The following is a 21,321-nucleotide window of genomic DNA, read 5'->3' as shown; positions in this document are numbered from 1 at the left end:
GGTCGCGAAGAGTTGGACTTGACTGTGCGACTGAACAACAACAACAAAAGCTGCCCTCTGGATGGGGCCTTAAGGGAAAGCCAGGGCAGAATCTGGTGAGTCATGGGTAGAGCTAGGACAGAATCTAATAGTCTGTAAATGGAGCTCAAGATAGCATATGGCAGGTCAGGGAGAAGCTTAATGGATTATGTGTGACACTGGCAAGGCGTGGTCAGAGCTTGGCATTTACTGGGTTTTTCAGTCATGGTGCTTGCTTGACAGAAAAGTTCCACAGGCTGAAGCAGTAAAATAATGCTCTGTGGGTAGTACTGGGGTAGGTTGTAATCAGCAGGTTGGGTTTTGCTGAAGATGCTAGTTATCAAAGAAACTTGACCATCAAGCATAAATCTTTTTTGCTCATGTTTGCCCCTTTAGCAAACAATAGCATCAGCACCCAGAGGCTGATAGAAACCTGTGTTCTTTCAAGTTAACATATTTTGAGGGATTGTTGCAAGAGAAATTATTTGATCAATCAGAGTTAAGTAATGTACTAATGACCATCAATATTTCTGTTACTGTGCCAGACACTAGTGGTTGTTCTCACCCATAGGGCATGAAACGCAACATGCTTTGAGGGATTATTTAATAGGACTTCTTGGGGGTGAGGCAAGTGAATTCTGAGGAAGCAGTTCTTCATTTCAGCTGTCACATGTTCTTGCAGCTCTTTCCATAAGTAGTGTAGTGTAGCATCGCAGCTATGGTCTTGCAAGGATTTCAAAGGTGAGTGCTTTCTGTTTTAGAGGACAGTAGGTGAAAGTATTTTTGCTGTCAGGTTGAAAAAGAGGTATTTATTGATATAAAGTTTGCAAAAACAATACCCTTTTCCTTTTAGGGTAAGTCCAAACAGCCACAATTGATCCAAGACATGTTACTAGTTGAGGTGAAAATCTTAACATATTCCCTCACACTAACATGGGATGCTGCTTTGTTCTTTAACTGTTCCCACTCATTTCAGTGGAACTTCCACTGATGAACTTCCTGGTAGCTTGTGCCTTCTACCCTGCTGCCATTAATGGGACCACAAATCCAAGAAAGCTGAGGTTCCCAGGATAGTGATTTCTGTGTCCAGCACAATGTCTGTACTTGTAAAATACAGTCATGGCATACCACTGATGCTCTGATCATGTGTGATATCCCATTGCTGCTTACAAAACGTCCTGGAATACAATGCATGTGTGTTATATATACTTAGCAAAAGTTTCTGCATCCTAGCATATGTCCCATGTTTCCCCACAAGGCATACATGCCAGCCTGCAGAATGTACTTGTATCAAGCAGAGAGGGATAAAAATGAAGTATGAAAAATGAAGGCACTCTGGAGCTTGGGTTTTAATTTAGCAGTAATGTAGATTGATGGAATATTCTATTTTCTGTAAGCAAGAAGAAGAAAAAGTCCTCACAAATATTATAGAACAAAAAGCAATGATTTAAATGGCTTCCAGCCATTTAAACCAAACAACTAAGTGGCTGTTTTTCTTGAAGAGCAAACTACCAATAACTGTATCAAAATTCATGAAAGTCTGTGGCAGTTCTTCAGTTCATGAATATTGCTTCATGAACCACGAAACGGCCAAAATCCATGATGAACTTTAGTTTGTCAGCTGGTTCATGCCCTTCCCTATTTATTTAACACCTAGAAATATGAAGGCCTGGAAAAAGTGGGAGGAATTGGAGGGGGAATGTTCTCTTCCCGGATTTTTTCTTCAAGGAGTTTTTCAGTATTTCCTATGGAATATTTGGGGGAGAACTGAAAAAAACCCTCCCTATGAAATATTGTATCTTTAAAAATGAGTAAAATACTTCTTTAAAAGTAACAATTTTCACATGTACAAAGAGGTCTGAGGACTTTTTCAATTTTTTCAAATGGAAAAATTGGGATATTTGAGGGAGTACTGAAAAATAAATGCCCCAGGCTAGCCCCGGTTATTATTTGAATGGGAGACCACCAGGAACATCTAGGGTTTATATGCAGATGCAGGCAATGGCAAACCACCTCTGTTCTTCTCTTGCCTTGAAAACCCCACTGCAAGTTGGCTGTGACTTGAAGGCACTTCCTACCACCATCTACCACCACTGAAAAAAACCTTCCCATAAAATAGCTGAGTAAAACCTTCTCATATAAAATATTCCATTCTTTTCAAATTTACAGCATGAAAAAGTCTGAGGACTTTGTCGTTTTTTTTCAATAGAGAAAGCACTAAAAGACCACAACACTCTTATAGTGTGTGTGTGTGTGTGTGTATTCCATTTTTTTAAATTTCAATGTTAATAATTATGGCAACAATTAATGCGCTATAATGTGCTTAATAATACTACATTATTCGAGTTGTGTTTTTGGTGTTTAAAAGTTCAGTATGAAATCCAAACATGCTGGTAGTCCTACCTGTTGTGACTCTGTAAGAAAGTTTCTGTCCAAATGATACTTTCTGTTGTTTCCTGCAGAATTTTTCTACCTTCAGCTTTTATTTTTCCTACCTTTCAGGTGGCAAAAATTAAGGATGCATGTGCTGTAGTAGCATAGGGTGCAGCGGTTTCCAACTTTTTCTCAAATATTGGGTATACTTGCAGTGTTTCTTGTAGAAAATGAAATGTATGAAATTTAGTTATAAATGTTACATTTTATGTAAAATCAAAGGAGATTAGGTTGTATTTGGCAAATATTGCATATATTTCAATTTTTCCCAAAAATTGGGGGGGGGGGGGATTTCATGGTTTCAATATTTCTGAAAATTTTACATCTATAGTAACATCTGTATCCTTGATGGTAAAGTAACAGGTACACTTTGTACCACATTTTTCTGCCTTGAGGCCACAGAATACCTATCTGATCTGAAAACAAAATTATTGCAAATTGCCATGTGGCTTTTGTGCTGTACTTTCAGGGCACAGAGAGTTGATAAAAAAGATGCTTATAGCCAGTTTTCCTAAGTGGGTCAAGAGGCTGGTTTTGTCTCCTTGTAGTACAATTATGCACATTTTTTTCCAGCCATACTGATTCATGTAACTGACCGACACCAGTGTAAGCTGTGTTTGACTGACATGTTATAGTGAATGTTAGGGCTATGCTGGGGGGGGGGGTTAGGGTTGGGGGGGCATGTTTTCCTGGGATATTTCCAGCACTCTCGGTTGTATGTTATAAGCACTGAACCGGGAACGTGGGCAGCTGCCATCTGGCTGCATCCTGAGTCATGCTGTCAGATGCTTTACAGTCTTCAAACAATTGTTCTGCAATAGACGCAAAACTGCAGCATGCTTTGGCAGGGGAAAGGCTGTGTATAGGAACAGATGCTCTGGTTTATTATGGGCCAGTAAATGACAGAAGTCAGAGAGCAATCTTTCACACTGATATCTAATCAATAATGTCTGAAAAGATCTTTTAATTTTTAGATCAGCTCTGTTGTAAACACTGGGATATTAGAGGGCCTTGATAGGCATAGGGATAGCAACATCTTGTGTTTATATAGCTTTAAGAGTGATCTCAGTGCTTCACTAACTTGGTAATCCTTGTAACAGCCCAGTAAGGTAGATCCATGTGATTATCTCCTCGTTGCAGATGGTGGGTTGAGACTGAGAGCATAATTTGCCTAAAGTTGCTGAGTAAGCCCGCCACTGAGAGGACTTGAACAGACGGTTTCCCAGCCTTAGCCACCATTCTGTACCAACTCTCTGTATGGCTGAATTACTCTGCAACCAAGCTCAGAACTATTTAGGGTTGGCATTTCATTTTAGTGTAATTTGTAAACAACTGCTACCTTTAAAGACCAACTTCTGTTGTTTTTTTTTCATTATTGCTGTTACTTTGCTTTTGTTTCTGCTTTTTATCTTTGAAACTGTTGGTTGACCCTGGTGATTGACAGTAAAAGCCAAATAAAAACGTTCAGTGAATTAACATTTCTAGAAATCTTTAATAGTTGTAATAATTCATGATAGTTTAAAAAACTTAATGTCATTATTCCACAGCAATAGTTCAATTTGTTTTTGTAATCAAACTTGTTGATTAAAGTATCTTTTCTGTTCTAAATAATAAAGTTAATAGCTTAAAATGAACATAATTAGAACTTTCAGTTGACCTCCACTAAAACTATGTCACCTACTATAATTGAGTTAGTACTTCATGTTTAGTATGTACCCCATAATGTATGAAAGAAACATGCCCTGCTTTCTCACCTCTGCATACTTGATCTGTTCCCCTGCCATATCTGCATGCAGGAAGCATCAAAAAATCAAGTACACAATTCACTTGTGAGAGGAGTGCAGTGGATATGCAAGATACTGTAACAATACTGTAACAGGCGGTATTGGAAATATAGCTTTTTTGCCAATGTTTTTGAATTAGTGGCTCCTGAGCTGCGGTGGCTCAAGTGGTTAAGACGCTGAACTGCAGGCTGTGGAAGGTCAGTAGTTCAGCAGTTCAAGACCCGGGTGCCGCAAGACAGGGTGAGCTCCCGTCTCTAGTTCCAGCTCCTGCCAACCTAGCAGTTCGAAAGCAAGACATTGCAAGTAGATAAATAGGTACCACTTCGGTGGGAAGGTAACAGCGTTCCGTGCGCCTTGGTGTTTAGTCATGCCGGCCACATGACCACGGAAACGTCTTCGGACAGCGCTGGCTCTTCGGCTTTGAAACGGAGATGAGCACCACAACCCTAGAGTCGGTTTCGACTGGCTTTCGAGCAAGGGAACCTTTACCTTTATCGAATTAGAGTGACGCACATACATGAAATGTCTTTAGTTTTCTTTAAAGAAACAAACAATATAACTCAAGATATAGTTTGTATTTATCTCCAAACTAGAAGAAAACTAAAGGCAACTTTTAAAGCTTGTTCCTGTGTAATCAGGAAACTTGCCTGCTGATAACTTGGTGCCTGGCTATTCATTTTCATTTTCCTTGGTTCTGCCTCTGACTATCCTGGCTAATTGTACTGTCCTCTGGCACCCAGCTGCTGTAAGTAGGGTTAAGACTCATTTTTGTTCCAAATGATAGTAATGTGCTAGAAGAGGAGAGATGGTGTGCGGAATTGGTGGCTAAAAGGAAAAGCACATTACTGGTTCTGACTAACGCTCACCTTTAACGCTCATATTTGGGGGCACAAGAGTGGGTATAAAAAATTATTGATTCAGAGACTGAAGGGACCCTTATCTACTGTCTGCCCAAGATCCATTCAAGACAGCTGTAGAGGTGCTTCCGCTGCACCTCACTTAGGAGCCTGGCAGGGAGGAAAGTGCTTGGGGTATCTGAACAGCATGAGCCAGTCCTGAGTGCAAACAGGAGGAGGGCATAGATAGCTAAATGGAGCTAGCTGCAGATGGGTCCAAAGTTGTCCATTGGTATATCAGCTACTTTGTCACAGTGTATTGCCTCTTTTAATTGCCACTGCTTCTCTGCACAGGTCAGAAGACAAGATTGTGTAGAGTTGGGGAGACACCAGAAAAGGAAGTCTAATGCTTTTACTGAAATGGGTCTGAGCCACAGAGTATGGTTAATGCAGCCATTGCTCAGGTATGTTAAATAGCACCTTTCTAGCCTAACCCTTATTGCAGTACTAAGTCCCTGTTGTTAACATTTAAGATACTATATTGTGTGCATGTTTTAAATCAAGTATGACAAATTACCTCAGGGTTTTTTACCAACATTGCCTCTGCCATTCATTCTGGCTTGAAACTTTTCTGGCAAAAACAGTCTAAATATTTCTTTACCTGCCCCCAAAGAACTGTGGTTATTCAAAAATGGCAGTTGGAAATCTCAGGCTTCTAAGAGAATCAAAATGCCAAACATTGTGTGATAGGGGATTTTTTAATATTAGTTCTGTGTCATTTTATGTATTGTGCTGAACTTTATTGTAAACCACTCAGAATGTTTTTATGGAATTAAATAGATGTTTAATAAATAGACATTTAATACATTATGTCATTACCTGAGTGTAGCTGTACCCAAGCAAACTTAGTAGGCATGGGGGATGGAGTTGAGTAGGGGTGTCAAACATACAGCCCACAGGCTGGATCCTGCCCTTGCAGAGCTGATATCCGGCCTGCGAGCAACTGGCTCTCTGCTGCTTCCTGTTTCTTGCATTGCAGCTCCTTTTGCCCAGTCTCTCCTATTTCCTGCTTCACAGAGGAGAGAAAGAAAACCAAGTCTCCCTTCTCTCAATTGGCTGAGGGCTCCTCCTCCTCTGGGGAGGGAGGGGGGAAAGAGCCAGAGAGAGAGAGAGAGAAATGGGGTCCCGGGGCATTTTTAAGACCAACAGCATTTTATTCCAGGCATACGCTTTTGTGTGCAAGCACACTTCTTCAGAGAGAGAGAGAGGGAGGGAGGGAAAGTGCTGGGGGGGGGAAGAGATGGAGTCCCATGGCATTTGGAGAGGTCCCCCTTTCCAACTCTAACAGATGAGGGGGGAAGAAACCTAACAGCACAGCTTGCATTCTTTATTAGTGAAAGGGATTAAGAGTCCAGTAGCACCTTAATGACTAACAAAATTTGTGGCATGGCATGAGCTTTCATGAGTCACTTTTCACTTCAGATACATCTAGAATGGGAGTCCATTTGTCCCTATATCTTGGAGAGTGAAGTTATTTCAGATGCCAAATGACAATAGCAGGCATTGGTAATGAGAGAAGAAGAAACCTAGGTCCCAGTTCAGTCCAGGAGAATGCATTGTCTTGAGCTTGATTATCAGTTGCAATTCAGCAGTCTCTCTTTCTAATCTCCCTTGAAATTCCTTTGTAAGAGAACTGCTACTCTTAGGTCAGCAACTGAATGTCCTGGAAGGATAAAACATTCCCCCACTGTTTTTTGAATGCTGTGGTTTTTAATAGCAGTAGAAAGAGTAAGAGTCCAGTAGCAGAATTGTGGTAGGGTATGTGCTTTTGTGAGTCACTACCTCAGACTTTATTTCTATTTATTCTTTGCATCCTCCTGGACTGAATCCCCCTCTACCAAATTGAGACCTAGGTTTCCTGACTTATTACCTATAGTGATATCTCCATGCCCAGAAGCTTATCACACCTAACCAATCATGCCTGCTATTGCCATTTGGCATCTTAAATCATCTTTATAAAGTTTATATATCTCTGGTACCTCATGTTACATTTTATGGCATACGTGGCCTGGCCTGACAAAGTGACATTTATGTCAGATCTGGCCCTCCTAACAAATGAGTTTGACACCTGTAGAGAGCAATGAGATGAATTGCAAAGAAAGGGATTGCTTTCATAATGCTTATGCAAATCTTCTTTCTGTGCTTCATTTATACTATGCCTTTCTCCCCAGTGGGAACCAAAGCAGCTTATATCATTCTCCTCCATTTAGGCCACAAAAACAATCTTTTGAAGTAGTTTAGGCTGAGAATGTGTGACTAGCCTGCAGTCACCCAGCAAGCTTCCCTGGGAAGAAGATGAAGAGATTGGATTTATACCCTGCCCTTCACTACCCAAAGGAATCCCAGAGCAGTTTACAATCCCTTCCCCTCCCTCTCCCCACAACAGACACCCTGTGAGGTAGGTGGGGCTGAGAGAGCTCTCTCAGGAACTGTCCTTGAGAGAACAGCTCTGAGAGAACTGTGACCAACCCAATGTCACACCAGCAGCTGTATGTGGGGGAGTCCACGCTCTTAACCACTACACCAAACTGGATTCAAACCTGGGTCTCCCAGATCCTTGTTTGACACTAACTGCGGTGGCTCAAGTGGTTAAGACGCTGATCTGCAGGCTGTGGAAGGTCGGTAGTTCAGCAGTTCAAGACCCGAGTGTGCCGCAGAATGGAGTGAGCTCCTGTCTCTAGTTCCAGCTCCTGCCAACCTAGCAGTTTGAAAGCAAGAAATTGCAAGTAGATAAATAGGTACCACTTCAGTGGGAAGGTAACAGCGTTCCGTGCGCCTTGGTTTTTAGTCATGCCAGCCACATGACCACAAAAACTTCTTCGGACAGTGCTGACTCTTCGGCTTTGAAACGGAGATGAGCACCGCAATCCTAGAGTCGAATTCAACTGGCTTTCGAGCAAGGGAACCTTTACCTTTACTACACTGTACTGGCATTCTCAAATGTTGCTCTAGAGCAGAGGGGGCCAAACTGCAGCTCAGGAGCCACATGTGGCTCCTGGCAGGGCAGCTGGGGAAGCAAAGGGGCAAAGGGGAGGTCATCCTTTCCCCAGCCAATGTTCCCCGAGAGCCAGTTTGGTGTAGTGGTTAAGTGTGCGGACTCTAATCTGGGAGAACCAGGTTTGATTCCCCACTCCTCCACTTGCACCTGCTGATGTGACCTTGGGTCAGTCACAAGCTCTGGCACAGCTGTTCCTGAAAGAGCAGTTTGTGTCAGAGTTCTCTCAGCCCCACCCACCTCACAGGGTGTCTGTTGTGGGGAGGGGAAGGGAAAGGAGTTTGTAAGCCGCTTTGAGACTCCAAGTGAAGGGCGGGGTATAAATCCAATCTCTTCTTCTTCTTCTTCTTCTTCTTCTTCTTCTTCTTCTTCTTCTTCTTCTTCTTCTTCTTCTTCTTCTTGCTAGATAGGCTTGAGGTGGGGGGAGCCAAGAGAGAAGGCCAAACCAGCCAGTGTGGGGAGGGGGCCTTGGAGGATGCATTGAAAGTTCCTTTCTTTCCACCGCTCCTTCCCCCCATCTATTTGCTTCCTTTCCTCTTTCTTTCTTTCTTTCTTTCTTTCTTTCTTTCTTTCTTTCTTTCTTTCTTTCTTTCTTTCTTTCTTTCTTTCTTTCTTTCTTTCTCTCTCTCTCTCTTTTTTTCTCTCTCTCTCTCTCTCTCTCTCTCTCTCTCTCTCTCTCTCTCTCTCAGACATATATCATTAGCAAACAAATATAATTGGACAAATAAATATCATTATCAATATCTGTTTTTACTCCTTTTGTTTTTATGTTTGGCAGTCTCATTTAATGTTAATAAAAAGCAAATTTGCATATTTTCCAATAAAAATGTATGTGCGATATTTGTTCATGTCTTGCAGCTCTCAAACATCTGATGTTTATTTGGTGGCTTTTACGTTAAGCAAGTTTGGTCACCCCTGCTTATGCTTTCTCATACTGAAGTGGTAGGCTAATCTGCAGTGAAATTAATGGTATAAATGCTTTATAGCAATGACATTCAGCCAATTCCTCCATCCAGGATTTGCTTTGAAATGGCTATCTGTCCTCTATACAGCTATATGCTGCTCCTGGTGGCTCCATCTCAGTTGCCATGTTTCCTTTAGCCCTGTAAACATTCACCCTTATGTAGTATCCAAAGGATATCTAGTGCATGTGATGGTGGGAGCTGCAGAAAACAAGGCCCTAGGAACAGCCGTGACAAGTAAGGGCCCTCTCAACTTGGACACTGAATACTTATTTCTTATTTATACCTCCTTATAGTTTGTATGTATATTTATTAATCTATTTATTTGACTTGTATCCCACCCTCCCTGCTCAGGGCAGCATGCAGAACATTTTAAAACAATAAAACAAGTTCAGTAGAGCATCAGTATCCCCCCAGATGATCTGAACAGCTCAGGGAAATTTTCCACATTCCAAGTCAGTCCAGTGGAAGAGTTCTGTATTAGGAATTCTATCCATTCTGGCCTTTGATTCAAATGTGAATATTGTTGCCAACTCCATCATAGGACATTCCTGGAGATATGGGGATGGTGCCTATGGAGGGCAGAGTTTGGGAAGGGAGGGGGGAGTACAGCAGGGATGCAATTCCTTTTGAAGCTCCCATTTCCTTCAGGTGAACTGACCTCTGTAGTCTGGAGAAACCCAAGCTCTGGAGGTTGGCAGCCCTAAATGTTAATGAGATTGTTACTAATGGCTTGACTTTGTTCAGGTGTATGATGTCATTCATGCCTTGCTTGGCTCTAATTAGCTTTTCACAGGTCCCTTTCCTTTTAGAGTCTGCCTTACAGGATATTGATGAGTTCAATTCCCGAAAAGGTGTGTGGATGCCTTTTAATGAGAAAAAGGGTGGGACTGTACTGCCTGGAGAATTCAGATTGCTATCTGAGATTGGTTTAGTGTCCTTTTGAAGCTTGTTGTGATAGGGCGGGTACCTACTTCTTTGTTTCCCACAATAAGACCTACTTGGGTATTATGGAGTTTGCCTCCCATGCCTCAGGACTCTGTTTTGGAAAGTGGATTTTAATCTCTATATCATGTAACTACACAAGTATGTCCTAGCCCCACAGGGTGAAGATTTCCTGTCCTTGAACATACTGGTAAAAGACACCTTCAGATCCCTATAATGGCTAAAAGGAAATCCTATTTTGATTGCTGGCAACCAACAATTATTGCTTTAAGGATATTTTGAACTTCAATGGGGAACTGGGTTGCGGGTATAAAGTTTAGGAGATGGTGATAAATACCCTTTTAGCCCTGAGCCCCGAGTCTTCTACAATAGTTACAGATTACTTGAGGAGATAAACGAGAAAGCAAACTCAGAATAACACTTTCCCACATTCATGTCCCTGTTATTCGGTCACCCAAATTACAGGCATAAATTAAACCCTACACCACCCTCTCTAAAAAGAAGTTTAATAATAATAGAAAGCAGGGATTTATATGTACCGTATATATTAGATGTATTGATTTAAATACTTTATGGTAGGTATCCCAGTTAACCCATTAAAATGACATGCAGTGGTTTCATTCATTCATTCATTCATTCATTTATACCACGCAGAATAAATTAGAAAAAGTTGAATTAGAAAAAAGTTGACTAACTAGTAGCCCATGGATCAGAACTAGTCATTGCAAGAGTTTTAATTGGCCCCTGACAGCCCTGCCAAATTTAATCAATGTGTGGTTAAAAACAAAGTCTATCCACAAAGTCTATCAACTTTAATCATAAAAGAAGAAATCTTTTCAGAGGTTGTAATGTTGCAGTGAGCATCTCTGACATTATTCTTGAGGCTTTGTAAGCCTGAGCATATTGTGTTGTAACCTAGGAGCCCTTGTTTCCTAAGTGGTGCTGGCCTTAAAATACACGGTGACAGCCAATGAAGGAGTATGGCTTATGTAGAAAAATGTATTTTTAAACCATTGAAAGCAGAGTGGTGTGGCTTTTGAGAAACTGGCTTGTGAAAATTTCAAATAGGCTATTTATTAATAACTGCACTCTTCCAAATATATAACCTTTGGACAGCTAGTAGAGACCACAAGGATATTCATTTATTGTAACATTATCTGAGTAATAATGAAATACTGTTGGTGAAAGGTAAAATGGAAAAAAGTAGTTTATTTGAAGAGTCTTATAAAAGGAATCTTAATTAAGCAAACTTAGCTGATTAACTGACAAATATCTCTTCTTAAAGGTTCTGATTTGCTACCTGCAAACTGTATTGTCAATGAAGGAAGAAACTGGCAGAGAATTTGTGGTGGGAGCTAAGTCCTAATACTATTCAACATGCGCAAAGGGGTGCCAAAGGACCCAGAAATAGCTGACCTGTTTTACAAAGATGATCCTCAGGAACTATTTGTGGGTTTGCATGAAATTGGACATGGAAGTTTTGGAGCGGTTTATTTTGTAAGTAGTTCTGCTTTTTACTCCTGATTGGATATAAAGAAAAAACTTTGTGGTGATGTTTATTGATATATTAGCATTATTGATGTATTAGCATGTAGCCATGATCTACAGGATCTAATAATCCTTTTCTCATTTCCCAGGCATGTTTAAAAACAGCATGGCAAGACACACATGCCCATTAGGACTTCCTGAACTCTCATGAAGTGTGAGGGTTTGGGAAACTGATTGGGTATTTGCAGCTTGCCTAGGGTCGCCAATTCTGAATTGGGAAATTCCTGGCCATTTGGAAGTGGAGCCCGGGAAGGCATGGTTTCGGGAAGAGAGGGAGATCAACAGGGATGTAGTGCCATAGAGTCCACCCTACAAGCTGCCATTTTGTACACTTTCTCTGGACAGCTGTTGTAATTCCTGGAGAATTCCAGGCTCCACCTGGAAGTTGGCAGTCTAAGCTTTCTGTACTGCACTTGGGGAACAAGGACAGGAGTGATAAACACTCCAGCTTCTGGGCATGTCGGTGGGACAGGATGGCTGCTTCAGGCAGCAGCCAGCAGCTTTCCAGTGGGCACTCTGCAGACCTAAAGGTGATGCTACCTCTGCTCTTCTGAAACATCTCCTGCAACACTGGGAATAGGCCCTTTGCTTTGGGGAAGAGATGCTGCCTGGTTTTGGTTTCTAAAGAAAAGTGTGGACTTGCTGCTCGTGTGGCCACAGGGAATGGTGGCTAAGCTGCGAAACATAATAGAGTCTGTCTGTGGCCAAGTGGAGGGTGCTGTGATGCATCTGCCCTAGATGAGCTCAGCTAGTCAGTTAGTAGAGAGTGACCCAAACCTTTATAATAATTGAGAAGTTGCCAAATATTCAAAATCTGAGCATAAAAATGGTGTGTGTGGGGGTCCTATGAGCTGCTCCAGCTGACCAGGTTCTTTGCTCAAGGTTCGTTTTGCTATGCTGCCTCACAAGTCAATTTTTGTGTCATTTGTTCTGTCGTTCATATTTTTATCTATGATATCCTCAAATGGCAACCGGGAGGGGAGGCTAAAAGAAAGCAGGCACAGGAATGTCCTCGTCTCTCCATGTTAAATTACTGGGGGGGGGGGATAAATGTCACTGTTTTAGGAGGGCGTTGACATCTAGGAGCAGGTTCTTGCTTTGGATGCCTTTAGTCACAAAAGACGTTTGCTTGTGCGCTATCTAAATGAGGTGACCCAGTTTTACAAATGAAGTAGGTTGAACTTATTAGTTCCTCTGCTTTGCAGAAAAGACCTCATATTCCTTGAAAACGAGGCAGTGCCACTTAAAGCTGCCTGCCGCACAGCATTACTTACAGCTTGTCTGATGAGCCTGTTATTTAACTGTAAGATGTTTCTGGCTGAGGATTAGTCCTTCAAGGAAAGCAGAGAGCCCTGCTGCTTTAATCATTTAAAGCTCCACCAGACAACACCATGGAAGAGTAATCTGCAGGGAGGAATCCTCTTCCCAGCCAAAGAGATTGCACCAAACAGTCTGTTGCCACATCTTCTGTAGCTTCCGGAGCCAGGCATAGCTTATTTTAAGGAATCGAGGTGGGGAAAACAGTCATGGTGATATTATTGGCATGATAGACGGTGCTTTGGGAGGTTTACAAATAAATCTTCATCTTAATTAGTAAAATAATACTTAAACACTCAATCACTTGAGGCCCTGAGCAACATTTTTCAGTCACAGAGCTGTTAACTGCCGAAGGTTCTGTTTTACTTTTTAAAATTTCTAGCCTGCCTTTTGGTGAAGCGTTGGAACAGATCTTGTTTTTCGTTCCAGTTAAAATATCTATTTAAATCCAGTTAAGAGAACACAAACGTGCTCATTGCCCAATGTGTAAAGCAGTGTGGATCTTGAATTGGGGACTCTGTCAGCCAGATTTTTGCTGTGTGTCACCATGGAAGGAACTGCTGGCCTGCTGCTTGCTATGCTTGGATGTTCCCTTTGCAGCTGGCAAAATAAAGTACTACAGTTTGCTGACAGTTACCAGGTGATTCAAGAGGCCAGTAAGGTTTCATCTGCCCCTGTAATTCCAGCCTGGCTGCTTAGTCTGAACAGCTGCTCTTTTTAAAAAGAGAAATGACCAAGGTACTGTCAGATTACATATCCCTGCCTGCCTGCCTTAAAATAATCCCAGTTTCCAAAATCCGCCCCTAAATACAAAAATACCTTATAATGCTTCCAAAAGATGTTCAGGATGGGCATGGAGTTGGGTGGGCCGTCAAAGGCAGGAAGTTCCATAGTTATGGAGCAGCTTTTGGGAGGCTCTTTGCGTTCAGATATGGAGTTTGGGTGGGAATCATCAAGGAGAAGGTTTACTCATCTGATATTTAAAAGATTACTGGAACAGCTCTTACCTGGATAGCCCAGGCAAGCCTGATCTCGGAAGCTAAGCAGGGTCGACTCTGGCAAGTACTTGGATGGGAGACCTCCTTGGAATTCCAGCAGTCGGGAGGTGGGGGCAGGCTTTATTCAGCCACCTCTCTGAATATCCTACAGGCCCCCAGTAGGGGTCAGTCACCAGAGGTTGCCATGACTTCCAGGTGCACAAACACTGACATGCACACACACATGCACATATGAAAAATGCAAAAAAACAAACAAAACCCACACACAAAAAAAGATTACCAGAACAAAAAATGAAGATATCACCATGATAGTTAGGGACAACTGATGGCTTGGTAGCATCTAGCCTACAGATAACTTAAAGTTTTATTTTATTATTTTATTTACTTCATTTATATCCTTCTTTCCCCCCCCAAAGCAATTTACAATGTTCTCCTCTATTTTGTCCTCACAACAACAATGCTGTAAGGTATATTAGGCTGAGGGTGTGTCTGGCCCAAGATTACCCAATAAGCTTCCATGGCAGAGGGAAAAGTCTACCAGATCCTAGTTTGAATCTCGCACCGCTACACTAGACTGGCTCTGGTTTCCCTTTTAAGCCTATCTCCTGGGTGCAGCAGCAGAAATGCAGCCAGTTTTAAAGGAACAGGTGCTGCTTTTGACATTGGCCTCATGACTTCCCATGCTTGTCGGTGCAGGAAGCAGCAGTGAATGAGAAACGCATGCCACTTTCAGCCTGCAGGCTCCTCTTGTCATACAAAGTAGCAGCATGGCTCAAAAACCTTTGGGGTGGTTCTTTTACTTCATGTTACCCCAGCTTCCCAGGCACCTTAGTCAGAAGGTTTATGGTGGCACTTGGTGTTGAAAAAGCAGGGGGGCCCTATGCTAAAGCTATATATGAGAGAACATTGGATGGTTTCAAGGGTAATGTTTGAGCTGAACGCATATTTAAATTTTTGCTTCTTCTCATTCTCCTTTCCTCCTTCCTTTTGCAGGCCACCAATGCTCACACCAATGAGGTGGTGGCGATCAAGAAGATGTCCTACAGTGGGAAGCAAACAAACGAGGTAAGAGGGGGAGAGAACAACCCTGAAAATAGCTATTCTTGAACTCTGCCACCCACCCAATTCAGGTGCCGTAGCAGTGAATCAAATTATTCAGTTCTGGATTAGTGACTCCTGCTTCTATGGGAAAATATTTTTTAAATATAAAAATGGATTGGTGTTAGTTTAATAGGGAAGTGGGGGTGGAGACAGTGAGCTGTTTGCAATGCTGCAGTCTAGAGTGGCTTTCAGATTTTGTAAAATACTAAGCAAGGTGTCTTTTGAGACCTGCATGTGTGAGTTCTATCACTATATAAAATCCAACCTTCATAATTCTGGCTCTGTTTGGCTCCTATATAATATCCCCTCCCCATTATTTCTTGGTACTCTGTCATCTTGCTACTCAAATCTCTGATGTCACAATTACTCCTCTTATATCTGGATAGTGTGTGATGGTTTTCCATCTCCCCAAACTGATCTGTGCAGAGCAGCAACAGTGATCTTCAGCATTCTGTGACTAATCCTGTCCCTATAGCAGTTGAAATGTTTGAGAGCACTCCAGGACATTAATGCAGCTTCCATTAGATAGTGCTTTTATAACTAATTTTCCCTTGGTGTTTTGTGTTAACGTAGCTGTTGCTATCAAATAGCCACATTTCTACCATGTGACTCATCAAACCTAACAGGCTAAACAGCACCACATGTCCTGAAATGTTCTGTAAATTGGTCTCTCTCCTTTTCTTTCCTGACCATAAATCAGGGTTAGTAATAACTCCGAAGTATGTTACAAGGAAACTGTTCAGAAAAATTACACAGTCCATATAATATTACTCAGATATTCTTCAGATATTCTTTACCTTGCATTAATACATTGCATATATTTAATATCCTTTTTATTGCAGTGTTGTATATCATTCTCACTGCCCTTTGATAATGGTTATTCTTGCAGAAGCTTCCTTTTGGTGTCCGTATTTTCAGCAAATGCTGACACTGAATTTTTGTACCCTTTACTTCTCAGTTTCATGTGCTGTCTGGTCAGAATCTGGATCTCAGAGGATCTTATCACTTGAAACTGGCTTATGCTAGTTACACAAGTGGACTATCACATTCAGCATTGTATCCTTGGGGAGGGGCTGTGCCATAGTGGTAGAGCATCGGCTTTGCATGCAGAAGGTCCTAAATTAAATCCCTAGCATCTCCAGTTGAAAAGGATGATTTGCAAGACCTCCACCTGAGACCTTGGAGAGCTACTGCCAGTCAGAGCAGAGAATACTGACCTTGATAGACCAGTGGTCTGACTCTATATTAGGCAGCTTCATGCATTCATGTGCTAAGAAGCTGAGATTCCTTGAAATCCAGATTCTAGCCAGATAACAACATTTCAATGAAATTGCAGTGCTGCTGTTATTGGTCCTGTCCAGAACCAGATTTGTAGCTGTGTGGTTTTTCTGAAGAATTTAAAGTTTGATTGATTCCTTTCCCCTTTCTTTTAAACAGAAATGGCAGGATATCATAAAGGAAGTCAGATTTCTACAACAGCTGAAGCACCCCAACACCATAGAGTATAAGGGATGTTACTTGAAAGAGCATACTGCCTGGGTAAGTTTGAACTGCAATGGATTTTTGAGTAATAGGCTGTTTTTGAGGAAGTCCTGGGTATCAAACAAGATGAACACTATTTCATGCTACTGATTATTTCTAAAGGCTGTAAAGCATCATGTTTAATATCTAAATTTCTGTGAGGTATATAGAGTGTTTTACGGGACTGGGGTCTACTTCGGGTTACTGGAACCTTATCTGTGTTTAATCGGGTAGGTATTAGAAATCATCCCAAGAAGGCAAAGGATATTTTTTTCTTAGGCTGTGTCTACAGCATTATTCCTTTATTGTCCCCTTGTATTTCATTACTGTCCCACTGTAGCATGTAATTCTGTTGATTTTCAGTGTGGGCTCAGATTTCTTCCCCTTTAGATTATTGTAGATGTTCATGCCGCCTCATGTATTATCTATACAAATGTTTACAAAATCAAAAAAGGAAAGAAATGCTGAGAAGGGACCTCTAAAAGCTGATGCTGTACAGTTGGCACAGCAAACACACACCAGTGTGCACTGCATAAAGTTCAGATTTTTAAACATACAGAGGACATACTCAAGGTAGCTGTGACCAGTTGGAGCCCCATGGTGCATGTCTGAGTGTTTAAAGATGTGTATTGACTTTTCACACTTTGTCTTTACTGAAGAGAACACTGATGTTGTTGCAGCAAGTGTCAGGTGTGATGCCACTCTGAGAGACTTGTAAATACCTGGGTCTTTGTGAAATCGAGAGAGGAGGAGTTGCTGTAGAACTTGCATATGGATTATTGCTTGTTGTGTGGGAGGGTTGTATGTACGTACTATAACTACATGCAAAGAGATTTTGTGATAGTTACACAAGATGATCTACAACAGATAGGTAGTCTCTGAGGGCCACTTCACATAAACAAAGGGGATAGTTGATAAATGTGTAGTGTATAGATACCCTCTTAAAATATGTTATTTTTTGTCTGTTTACCACCCCTCATCTCTACTCCTTAATGGTTATATTTATTTATCTCTTATAGTTGGTGATGGAGTACTGTTTAGGATCTGCTTCTGATTTGTTAGAAGGTAAGCCTTATTCCCATGGAGTTTTGCATACCCTCCCATTTCACAGGTGAGTTGCCGTGTGGTGCTGTGCAAATGTGGTCTGATTCTTTTCTGTTTGGTGCAGGAAAGGCTTCCCTCCATTGCGGTGAGCTTACCTCTGGCCATCTGTGCCTTACCAATGCTCCCATAAGTGAAATTGCTATACTGCAAGCGTGCATGCCACTGGGTTATTCTGGGGCAACTATCCTGTGTCTTTATACTCATGATCTGCAGTCTCTTTTCTATGCTGCTTGATTCCTGATTCAAAACTAATTTTGATGGGTGGCAAGGGAGGGGAGTGGATGTGGGCCCTAGGTGTCATTTCTCTTCCTGCGAGTGACTTGCTGTTAAGTTCTGTTGCCACAAATGCTACACATCCACATTTCCATTTTGTTTCTGGAGCTGGCAGTTTGTGGTGGGAGGGGAGGGCTAAGGGGACACCAGCTGCTGACTACCATCCTAGTATTTCCTTGCACAGCATTTTCATTTCTCAGAGATTACTTGAGCTGGGAGAGAGAAAAATGTGAGGGGTGGGAAAGTAATGTGTTGTTTGACTGATTCTACAGTGTAGAAGCCTGTAGAAATGATGGCCCAGGGTGATGTCAGATTAGATGGCTATCCATCAGTGTCTTTCTTTTGGTGGGGGCAGCATAGTAAAGGAGCATCTGCACAGTAGTTTCCTGCACCCTTGAGTGCAACTATGCTTGATACTGGAGATCTGGGCTCAAATCTTCTGAATTTTTACCACTTTAACAGCAGGGGTGTGTTGGTGCAGGTATAATAATGTTCCCTATCTATCATTTGGACAAATGTGTAGACTTGGCGGTACCCTTGATCCTTTCTCTTCCTCAGTAGTCCTCTCCACAGCTGAAATTTGATTGTAAGCTCCACTTTTTTTGCTTATGCTAGCTTGCCCATTGATGGTGTTCAATTTTTAATTTATATAAAGCTCCTAATGTTCCCCTGTTAATATCACCCATCAAAACGTCTGGAAAGCAGTAATATTGCCCCCCCCCCCTTTATGGAGCCCTAAGGGTGTATTAAATTTGTCTTATTCTGTTAAGTAAAAGAACTTGTGATTCAGTTTGTTAACTCAGCTGCAGTGGCAAGAAGCAACTCTGATTGAACCAACAAGATATGCGCAAACAGCAACAGGGACTGTTGGAGCTTCTTCCACCATTTGAGAGTTCAGGTCTTGTTTGGCCTGTTTGTGTAGTCTGTGCTTTCTTTCACTTAGAAGAGAGTTTCCATCTGTAGGTATAGTGGTTCATGAAAAACAGTTGATTCCAAAGTGCATAAAACACTAGCAATACATACAATCTAGATGAATTCTTTTGTATTTTCTCCTATTCAGTTCACAAGAAACCACTTCAGGAAGTGGAGATAGCTGCCATTACCCATGGTGCCTTGCAGGGGCTGGCCTACCTGCATTCTCATTGTAAGATACATAGGTAAGAGGATAAAGTTCTCTATCTTCTATATAATTTTTCTGTGCATTGACAAAGAAGCACTTGCAAAAAAATATGCCATAAAAATAACTTTTAAAAAAACATCTGGAACAGTGTTGTTAGGGTATACTAGGAACTGTTACACCTAAAACTTCACTTACATACAATTTTAACACTAGAAATCACAAACTTCTCCAAAGAAAGCAGAGTATGGCTTTTAAAAATATGGTATATCTTAAAGATGGTAAAGTTAGCTGCTCACAATCTGCCTTTAGCTGCTTACAGTCTTCCTTAAAAGAATGTATAGCTGACCAGATTTTACAGACAACATGGAGACACAGAATATATTTATTTATTTAGGGAGAACTTGACCCAACAAGGTTTTGTCATTCTAGAATGCAGTTAGTATAGAGATTATTAATATAATAGTAACAAGATACTGCATTTAATGCAGCCTGCTATTCCAAGACATTTTCAGTAATAAAAATATTGCTTTAATCTCATGTCTCATGGCATGGAAAACTAGATACATCTTTTGACAGGCGTCTGAGGTTGAAACTGGATATTATGACAATATGTGGCTGAAAGCTGCAGGCCTGAAGTCTCCAGCTTATCATCCTTTTGTAATACAAAACATGAGACTTGATATTGCGCACCTTTTCCTCCACTCTATTGATGGCTGCATTGGGAATGGAGAAATTTGCAAAGCACTGATGGCTCATCACAGGCTTTGTATGAACTAGGCATTACTGAGGAGAAGAGGAGGAAACGTGAGGCTGATGCTTTTGGCAGCAGTCTGTGTGTGCTGTGTAAACGTCTCATTCTGGTCTTTGTATTGGGACTTGAACCTACAGCAAGTGTGGAATCTGGAGCTTGAGAAAGATTGGGCTGGGATTCACCTGTGCAGCACCAGTGGGCATTCGTCAAAAGAGGGGAAGTATAACAAGATGAGCCAGACTAACAAGGAAGCTGAAGTAACAGGCCAGAGTGGATTATATGGATCCCTATAAAAGTATCCAGGCTGGGCCTGCTTGATGGTTAGCAGCAACTTCCCCTTGTTGCTCTGTGTTATTGAAACAGACTGCCTTTGCCTTCAACTCTGCACTGACCCCTTCCTGACGGAAAATGGATGTGACATGGGGCAGTGATAGAGCCACCCAGGCAGCTGCCATATCACAAAGCTACGTAATGGGAGCAGAATGCATTTTTTTTCTCCTTATGTTGAAGTATCCATAAGATGTTAGAAAAGAGAGAACAAGCATAGCATGGTTTGTGTTGAGCACCATGTATTGTTTCGGGGCCTTTTCCCCTAGTGCTTAAACCCTTTAATGCTAGAAGAGAGAAAGTATTCACTTTATGGGCTCTGTAGCTTGGCTGTGTTGGTCACTCTAGTGTTAAAGGGTTACTCCAAGAGAGGGAGGCATCCAAGTGCAGACTTGATGGCCTGGTAGGTGCAGAACTGTGCTACAGAGGCTGTATTTATGGTGTGCTATCGAAAAGAACAGAACTTGCCCAATCATTAGTTCAGAATGAAGTTCTTCAGATCAAGCTAACTGCCGTCACCACCTTATATTGCTGTTGCTCAGTACAAAAGCTGAGATAAGGCTGCCCCACCTGACTTTTCCCTTTGCCTTGGGACAGTGAAAAGACCAGCTGTCCTAGGGAAAGGGAGTAAAGAGGACACCACTTGGCAACTCACCATCTGGCTGTCAGCAACTGGGTGTGGGACTAGATGGAAGGGGAGGGGAACAATCAGAAGAGCTTTTTGAGATTTAGAGTTTTGGTGAGATGCCACCCTAGTGCATTGTTGTGTCAGAAGAGATGGAAGCATCCCCTAAACTTGCCATACTATGTAATCTGTCTTTGGGAAGCCTTCCAGATCATGAGACATGATAGATATCAAATAAACTTGTATCTTCCTGTAAAGGCATGCACTTTGGAAATAAATACGAACTGGGGATTGAATTTCCCACATTAGTGTTGGACCCAGCAGTGCTGAAAGTTGAATTTTCTTCCTCTTAAATCTCAAGCAGTGCTCAATAACACTTAGACCTGTTTGGAGCGATATTCAAGTCCCCACACCTCCTATGTCCACATTTCTCATAAAGGCACAGAGATTAACATCACTTCCTTGTGAAGAGCTGAACTTTGCTGTTTTAGAGTGTGTTCATTCTGTTTTCATAAGACAGAGTTTCTCCCTTAGACACTTGCTCTGGCTCCCGTTTACTTATGTCTTAGTATACCCAGGAGTGAGCAGAAGAGAATAGAAAAC

General features: G+C 41.7%; 1 protein-coding gene across 1 annotated transcript in view; it reads left to right on the top strand.

Moving 5' to 3' along the window:
* Positions 1 to 21,321, top strand: part of TAOK3 (TAO kinase 3) — a 147,617-nt gene that overhangs the window by 45,610 nt on the left and 80,686 nt on the right. The window contains 6 exon segments of the mRNA XM_015425354.1: positions 5,426 to 5,535; positions 11,319 to 11,530; positions 14,890 to 14,961; positions 16,435 to 16,536; positions 17,538 to 17,583; positions 18,956 to 19,052. Of these exon segments, the coding sequence (XP_015280840.1) occupies positions 11,411 to 11,530; positions 14,890 to 14,961; positions 16,435 to 16,536; positions 17,538 to 17,583; positions 18,956 to 19,052 (437 nt within the window). The 5' untranslated portion in view covers positions 5,426 to 5,535; positions 11,319 to 11,410.

Source organism: Gekko japonicus, unplaced genomic scaffold (assembly GCF_001447785.1).
Source record: "Gekko japonicus isolate JY-2015 unplaced genomic scaffold, Gekko_japonicus_V1.1 scaffold135, whole genome shotgun sequence".
Classification (NCBI taxonomy): Eukaryota; Metazoa; Chordata; class Lepidosauria; order Squamata; family Gekkonidae; genus Gekko; species Gekko japonicus.
This window is presented reverse-complemented; position numbering and strand designations above follow the sequence as displayed.